Here is a 7,988-nt window from a genome sequence, read left to right on the forward strand (position 1 = left end):
CACTCGATTTCGTAAATGTACTTCAAGTCTACATCTATTGAATGTACATACATACATAGGTAAAACGTTTAGATCTACGAAATCCACTCAATCCCTGTGCCTTCCCCCTACGTAAGTCCTTGAGATATAGAAGTTCAAATTGGGACAACGCATTGACCTTATAAAACAAGGTCATGACTGCAATTTCCCAATTTAAACTTAAACATATATCTCAAAAATGGTACAACCTAGGAAAAAATAACGAAAACCAATCTTATAGAGAATTTTCACAGATATGATATGATTTTCTCTTACCGCTTTCAAGCAAATCGTGAAAACCTAACAAAAAAAAAACTGACAATGTGACCTGAACTTCTATATCTCAAACACGGTAAAACCTACGAAAACATCATAATGGACAATCTTATAGAGAATTTTCACAGCTGCAGAATGTTGCTTAGTCCCATTTCGCTGATCTGTAAACATATCCAACGTTTTAATAATGTTTTGTGTCATTGCTGGTAGAAGAATAAAGAAAAATTGAAACTCGACAGCACGTCGTCCTTTATTCATCTACGAGAAATGGCACAAAACTTTACTCAAACGTTGGATGTGTTTAGGGCTTAAGGGCATCGGAATTTGTTCGGCCGTTATTTATTTATTTACCAGAAATCACTGTTCATTTTCAGAGAAGATGCATAACATGGACCTACGGCAATTCGAAGACCTACATTATACGGATGAAATCTGTCTATAGACTAAACAAAGCTAGAGCAGCCTTCGTATCACTGCATGGTGTATGGAGAAGCTTACATATATTCCAACAATTCCATTATTTACTTTAACTGGCAAATTAAATGTAAAAAAATCCCAACAACCATAGGCCACAAACAATGGAAAATCCTCTAACAATAAAATTAAAAGTGTGGAAATCAGATAATCCGTCGTGCGACATATGTGTGGTATACACAAATAGGGAACTCATAATAAGAAGATAAGATATTTAACAAAAACACCTCAGTGATTGCAAATTTTATCTGTTAAAGAAGCACCAAGCTCTTTTTGTTTTTAATTATTTACCATTTGGACGGAGAATTTAATTTTGGACATACTTAAGATAGAATCCGTTCTAGTTGTTGTGAATATGGACATATTAATGGATTTCCCTGGCGTACGTGTGCCGGTGAAAGTGTGATAAGATTATGTATTTTACTAATGTTCGATGGGTGGTTGAATTTTAATATAAAAACATGTCCCGCTCGAATGAAAAGTACAGTGATTTCATTCATAGCGTCATGAAAGTTTTAGTAGTTCTTGCCTGTGCTTTGGCTTGTGCCTCAGCTGCTTCCATTTTCGACACTCCTGTCGTGCCACGCGACTTGGTCGTCGAAGATGCCATTGAAGGTCGTATTACCAATGGTAAAACTGCCTCTTCTGGCCAATTCCCCTATCAAGTTGGTTTGTCCTTGAAGACTAGCTCCGGTTCTTTCTGGTGCGGTGGTTCCTTGATTGGCAACACCTGGGTTTTGACTGCTGCTCACTGTACCGATGGCGTTACCTCTGCTACCGTCTACTTGGGCTCCACCACCCGTACCGTTGCCGACGTTACCCACACTGTTTCCTCCAGCGCCATTCACCAACACACCGGCTACAAGTCCAGCACCTTGGCCAATGATATTTCCTTGATCAAGATCCCCTCCACCAGCTACACTTCTAAAATCAAGGCTATTAAATTGCCCGCTGTTGCCTCTTCTTACTCTACCTACTCTGGCAGTTATGCTATCGCCTCCGGCTGGGGTCGTACCTCTGATAGTAAGTATATGATTTGCCATGTTTACTAATAGATGACTAATTCGTTTTTTGTATCTTTTTCTTTCGTAGCCGGTTCCGTTGCCTCCAGCTTGAACTATGCCCGCCTCCAAGTTATCACCAACACCGTTTGCGCTTCCACCTATGGTACCTCCGTTGTTACCTCCAACACCATTTGCGTTTCCACTCCCAGCGGTACCTCTACCTGCCAAGGTGATTCTGGCGGCCCATTGGCTTTGGAATCCTCCGAACTCTTGATTGGTGTTACCTCTTTCGTTTCCTCTGCTGGTTGCGCTTCCGGTGCCCCTGCTGGTTTCGTCCGTGTCACTAGCTACTTGGATTGGATCAAGTCCAAGACTGGCATCTCCTACTAAACATTTCAATGACACTTGACTAATAAAAAAACTGACACAGATTTTAAAGAAAATTTTATGTTGTTTTGTGTGAAATGGGTATTATCTGAAATTACCCTTGGGGTTTATAATTACAAAGAAAACTATCGCCCTCGGCATCATAATCGCTTCTAAACTTGCGATAACTTGTGATGTTAACGGTTATTCTCGATCACCATCTAGTGATCCCTATATATTACGAACTTTTGCAGCAGTTGTTTTATAAAACACACTTTTAGTACAAATACAATAGCTCTGTTCCAGAACTAAAAGTTTTTAAAATTTTTACGACTGTTCCGTACACAAAAAAGTTGTAAAATGTTCACCTCTCTTTAAACAAAAATGGCGCTGAATGACGCTCTCTTTAAAAACTTTTTACTCGACAAATTTGATCGTGTAAAAAATAGTAACATGGATGCCGGCGTCTGATTGGCTGGTACGCCTACTTTGACATTTGTTCCAGCTTTTTTGACGTTTGTTCCATTTTTGCGTTCCCGAACTTTATGAAAAAACTTTTGTTTGACAACAAATTTTCTCTCTTCTTCTCTTTTACGAGTTTTACTATTAAAAAGTACGGGAACAAAGCTAATGTTTACATTTAAGGATAATAGTTAAAGCGGTTCTAAAGAGCCAGTGAAAAATGAATTACAAAGGCAACGCTTGACACCATTGTGAACGAAGCACAGAATGCTTCCAAACGATTGATATTGCAACGGAAGATGATTATGAGAATGTTTTAGTAATGAAATGTCAGAACTAACTGGAGAGACCACTCAGTTTGCCATATGTCTTGGACCCCTAGTCATAGGGAAATCAAATGAGAAAGAGAAAAATGCGGCAGAAGGAAGAGAAACATGCGGCAGATGGATGTTTATCTGATCCCTAAAGAAAAAGCTTTAATACAGACTGAAAATAAATGTAAATCAGAATGGAAGGAAGAATTTTCTAATATGGCGAAAACCTAAGGCATAAGTTAACTGTTTTCCAGCATGTGGGCAATGTCTTAAGTAAGTCATGATGCACCAAAATGAAATAAAAACCTGCAGAATCCGAACGCAGGAAATAAACCTCTATTCCCACGTTGGACATTGTGAATGATGAATTCTAGGCACAATTAACATTCACACTTGATGAAATTTAGAGAGAAGACATCAGTAGTGCGATTTTCGAACGCATTTTTTGAGTTTATCGACAAAAATCGGTAACATTAAAACGCAAAATTATGAACGAAAAGTTCAAATAAAAATTGACAACACTGTTGCTACGGTAAGACTTTACGACTACTTTTTATGTGTCGCTAACTTATCGAATAATATCGTCAATTACCTATAAGCATTTTAATTTTAGCGATTTTTGCCGGAAACTCAATAAACTCAGGGGCCTAATTACGTGATTCGATTCGATCGAGAATTTGTTCGTGAATAATTTTTTGACACGATAAAAATACGGAATGATAATACTCGATCGAAAACGTTTAATGAATGTTATCGTTTTTTTCGATAGTAATTGGTAATCGAACTATGGAAACCTATGTGTTCTTCAAGCAACATTATGAAGGTAGACGCCAAAATATGTGTTTATTTTAAAACAACAACTAAAAAACAAAAATATGAATGAAAAAATGTAAATATTTGTGGAATTTGTTGAATAATACATTAAATAATTGCTCTGTTCCAAAACCTGCAAGAAACTACTACTTTTTACTACGATAACATTTTTTTCCTTTAAAAAAATAGTAAAAATTACTGGAACATACCAAAAAATTTCGGAATGAAGTAGTGCTAAGAAAATAAGAAAATTATTTATGTTTACAAAACCTTTTTGGCATTGTTGTAACAGATTGCTAATACATCTACCTTAATAATTCTCTCTCAAATAAATGAGAGAGAATTTGGTGGGTTTTTTGCTTAGCCTCTCAATTTTTACTATTGTCCTTCGTCGCCAGATTACGAGGAGACTCCCCCGTAGTCCCCTCAACCACAAACTCACGAGCAGTATTTAACACCAGTCGTTGTTGTTCCAATCCCAGAAAATGCATCCTTTTTGCAATTTAATTGGAATGGACTCCGAGGTAAGATCGAAGATATCGTGGAATTTATGAATCGGAAGATCAAGGTCGCGGCGGTGCAGGAAACCAAATTCACGTATTAAGGAAGGAGCGCACCAGAAGTGGAGGTGGGGGACTAGCTTTCCTTTTGCAACAGTCTGTTCCTATCTCGCTTGAGCCTGACTCTAATGACCCGAACATGGAATGTATGGGGGTAGCAGCCAGTAGTTCGATTCTCTAACACATTTTTTGAGTTACCGACAATTGTCGGTAAAATTAAAATGCTTATAATTTCGGTAATTACCGATGTTTTTCGGTAAGTTAGCGACGAATAAAAAGCAGTCGAAAAGTTCTACCAATAGTAAGAGTGTTGTCAACTTTTATTTGACATTTTCATTCAATTTTTTTCGTTTTAATTTTACCGATTTTTGTCGGTAACTCAAAAAATGTGTTAGAGAATCGAACTACAGGTGTGGAAATGCCGAGATAGAGTTGCTTAACGTATACATTCCGCCGAGAAATAGCTGTATCTCAGATTACAAGTCTATCATTAGCAAGCTTTTGAAAGGTCATAATCGTCTGGTCTTGGGGGACTTTAATATGCATGATGAGATGTTGCATTCGGCCCTCGGAAACGACCACAGGGCTACAGGCGCTGGCTGAGGAGATTGATAGCTCCACGTCTACGTCGGTCAATGAGGATGATCCTACCCGTATTAGAGGAGAGTGTCACAATTCGCCAGACATAACCATCGTGTCACTGGGTCTGACAAATGACGTTACCTGGCAGCCCGTCATTTCCCTTGGATCAAACCATCTCCCCATAATTGTCTCCATAAGCAGACCACACGATTTCATCACCTCTAAACGCCGCACATTCGTCAATAATAAGAAAGCGGATTGGTCAGGTTTCAGAGAGTTCACCAATCACCGCTGCAGAGAACTGTCCAATCCTTCTGATGTGCGGCTAGCGGAAAGGACATTCCGAGACATCATAACTGCTGCAGCCGCTCGCCATATACCTTCTGGTCGAATACCCGAAGTAAGACCAAACTTCCCAACAGAGGCTACGGGATTAGCAAATGAGCGTGATGAGCTTCGTCGAGCCAACCCCAGTGACCCCAGAGTCAGGGAGCTGACACTGCAAGTTAACAGGCTGGTCGGCAAACATAAGCGGGACAAGTGGTTAAATCATCTGAAGAGTTGCAATATTGGAGCCGGTATAAGTAGATTGTGGTCACTCTCGAACCCCGTAAGGAGGTATAACAGGACCTCAGTCACGTTTAGCGACGTTAAGTTGACTAACCCGAAGAGGTGTGCAAGTTACTTCAATCGACAGTTTGTCGAGCACCCCGAGAGTGACAGGGCGAAGAGAAGAGTGTTACGTCGCATTAGATCTCTTCCTGCCGAGGATGAACCACGACAGTTTACAATGGGTGATGTTGCGAATGCCATCAGGAACGCTAAATCTTCCAAAGCGTTGGGCCCTGATGGAATGTCCATGGTAATGTTGAAACAGCTGGATGAGCCGGGAGTGGAGTATCTCACCAAAGTTCTCAACCTGTCGCTAGCCACCCTCATTGTTCCCGAAATCTGGAAAATGGAAAGGGTGGTGCCGCTACTGAAGCCTGGCAAGGATGCCAGCAAAAGTGAATCGTACAGTCCGATTTCGCTTTTGTCGCCTGTACCAAAGACCCTTGAGGCCTTAGTCCTACCCAGTGTCAGAAATAGCTATCAAGTTACCGATCATCAGCATGGATTCCGCAAGCAGCACAGCACGACAACAGAGGAAGTTCCCCCCTCCAGACGGCATTGAGATCGTAACGTATGGGGATGATTGAACGATCCTGGCGTCAGGTACCTACCCTGATGAAATCAGGGTCTGTGGTAAGCTGTGGGGCCCCATTTTGATCCCCGAAGTCTTCAGTGGGCCCTCTACATGAGGAGGCAAAGATTCTTCCAGTATAGCAACACAATGAGTACTGCAGTACTTGCTCGGGTGTTACCGTGAGAGTCATCCCAATCACCATCAGCTGGCTAGGCCCGACACACCCAGGTATATCAGGAAGTATATTTATGCTCTAGAGAGGATGGTCCAACAATATAGGAGAGAACCCCTAGATTAACAGGCATGCCAGACAGGTCTGAATAGCATTCACACGGACGCAGTTGCTAAGGCCATAAGCAAATGCAGTGTGAATAAAGTCCTCGTCGTACATCCCCCATCTATCGCAGCTGAGGAGCGTCAGCTGCCACCACAAACCATAGTAGTTATGGCTCAACTACGCTCGAGATATTGCAGTCGCCTAAATTTTTATTGGGCGGATAAATAAAAATCGTACTGAGAGATGAACATGCTTGCTTCATACCAGTCGAAAAAAATCTATAGATTGGCGCACCCCAAAATATCTAATGTTCATGGATTTCAAGAATGCCTTCGATACCATCAGACGAACTGTCTTATGAGTGGCGTTAAGGAAAAAAGGGAGTTCTCCAGAAAATAATCCGAGGATGCTGAACTTTCAGCACAACATGAACATAAGCCAAACATTTCTCAGAAACGCCTGAGTAAAGAAAATATCTCAACCTTCTACAACTGCTTCTCGCTCACAAGATATCTAACATACAGTTAAAGACTGGCCCGTAATGTTGGACTTGCGATTAACATCAAGAAAATTAGGACCTTGAGAAGTAACGACACCAGTACCCAGCAAAAAAAAAATCTTACAAAATAATGGATTTTATAGTATTTTTCGGTAGCAGACTCGCTAGTAAAAGATCTATGGTATGAAGTCGACTGTCATTTAGAAAAAAAGCTTTAGACGTTTATTCAATCGTTTTCAAATTCATTTAGTAGGCAATGCCAGTGTTATCCTTGATCCAGTCCAAGTAGCTGGTGACACGGACGAAACCAGCAGGGGCACCAGATTGGCAACCGGCAGAGGAAACGAAAGAGGTGACACCAATCAAGGTATTAGAGTCGTACAAAGCCAATGGGCCGCCAGAGTCACCGCTGCAAGTGGAGGTACCCTTAGGAGTGGCAGTGCAAATGTTCTTGGAGGTGATGGTCAAGCTACCGTAGGTGTTGGCGCAAACGCTGTTTTCAATAACTTCCATTTCGGCGTATTGTAATTTGGAGGATACAGCAGTGGCGGAATCGGAAGTCAAGCCCCAGCCAGAAGCGATGGCCTTCTTACCGGCATAGGTAGAGTAGGAAGAGGCAATGGCGGGCAAATTGATCTTCTTAATGTAGGTGGTGAAGGTGACAGAGGGGATCTTGATCAAGGAGATGTCGTTTCTCAAGAGAAGAGAGTTGTAGCTGGCGTGTTGACGGAATTCGCTGCTGGAGACGGTGTAGGTGACCTTGGGGCTGGTGCGGACAGTGGCGCCCAAGTAGACGGTGGCAGAGGAGGCACTAGAAAAAAAAGAAATGTATTATTTTGTAACATTTTAGAATTAAATCTGTTTAACTTACCCGCTGGTGCAGTGAGCAGCAGTCAAGACCCAGTTGTTGTCAATCACAGAACCACCGCACCACCAGCCACCGCTGGAGCTGGAGAAGCTCAAACCCACTTGATAGGGGAATTGACCTTCAGCGGCATCCTTGCCATTGGTGATGCGACCTTCGGTATCGATGGCCAATTGACGAGGATGAATGTAGTTTTGTTCAGGCAGGATGGTTCCAGCTGAAACAGCGGCAATAGCCAGGGCGAGAACAACGAACACTTTCATGATGTCTACTAAATAATGAGACTGATACC

At 41.6% G+C, this 7,988-nt stretch overlaps 2 protein-coding genes across 2 annotated transcripts; one reads left to right on the forward strand and one right to left on the reverse strand.

Moving 5' to 3' along the window:
* Positions 1–1,240: 1,240 nt before the first annotated feature.
* LOC141400840 (serine protease 3-like) lies at positions 1,241–2,162 on the forward strand. The gene is made up of 2 exons (XM_073980407.1): positions 1,241–1,791; positions 1,861–2,162. Exons 1-2 carry the CDS (start codon positions 1,275–1,277, stop codon positions 2,160–2,162), a joined length of 819 nt encoding a protein of 272 aa, XP_073836508.1. The 5' UTR covers positions 1,241–1,274.
* Positions 2,163–7,039: 4,877 nt separating this feature from the next.
* Positions 7,040–7,988, reverse strand: LOC141400839 (serine protease 1-like). Its single transcript, XM_073980406.1, has 2 exons — positions 7,703–7,988; positions 7,040–7,642 (listed from the first exon to the last, which is right to left on the reverse strand). The coding sequence occupies exons 1-2, from the start codon at positions 7,957–7,959 to the stop codon at positions 7,078–7,080; spliced, it is 822 nt and encodes a 273-aa protein (XP_073836507.1). The 5' UTR covers positions 7,960–7,988; the 3' UTR covers positions 7,040–7,077.

The sequence above is a fragment of the Musca autumnalis genome, unplaced genomic scaffold (assembly GCF_047663935.1).
Source record: "Musca autumnalis isolate F117 unplaced genomic scaffold, ASM4766393v1 scaffold_4, whole genome shotgun sequence".
Classification (NCBI taxonomy): Eukaryota; Metazoa; Arthropoda; class Insecta; order Diptera; family Muscidae; genus Musca; species Musca autumnalis.

Coding starts and splice junctions, on each gene's coding strand:
- LOC141400839 (XM_073980406.1), bottom strand. CDS start 7,959: ATGAAAGTGTTCGTTGTTCTCGCCCTGGCTATTGCCGCTGTTTCAGCT. Junction 7,643..7,702: donor GCTGCTCACTGCACCAGCGG/GTAAGTTAAACA, acceptor TTTTTTTTCTAG/TGCCTCCTCTGCCACCGTCT.
- LOC141400840 (XM_073980407.1), top strand. CDS start 1,275: ATGAAAGTTTTAGTAGTTCTTGCCTGTGCTTTGGCTTGTGCCTCAGCT. Junction 1,792..1,860: donor CTGGGGTCGTACCTCTGATA/GTAAGTATATGA, acceptor TTTCTTTCGTAG/CCGGTTCCGTTGCCTCCAGC.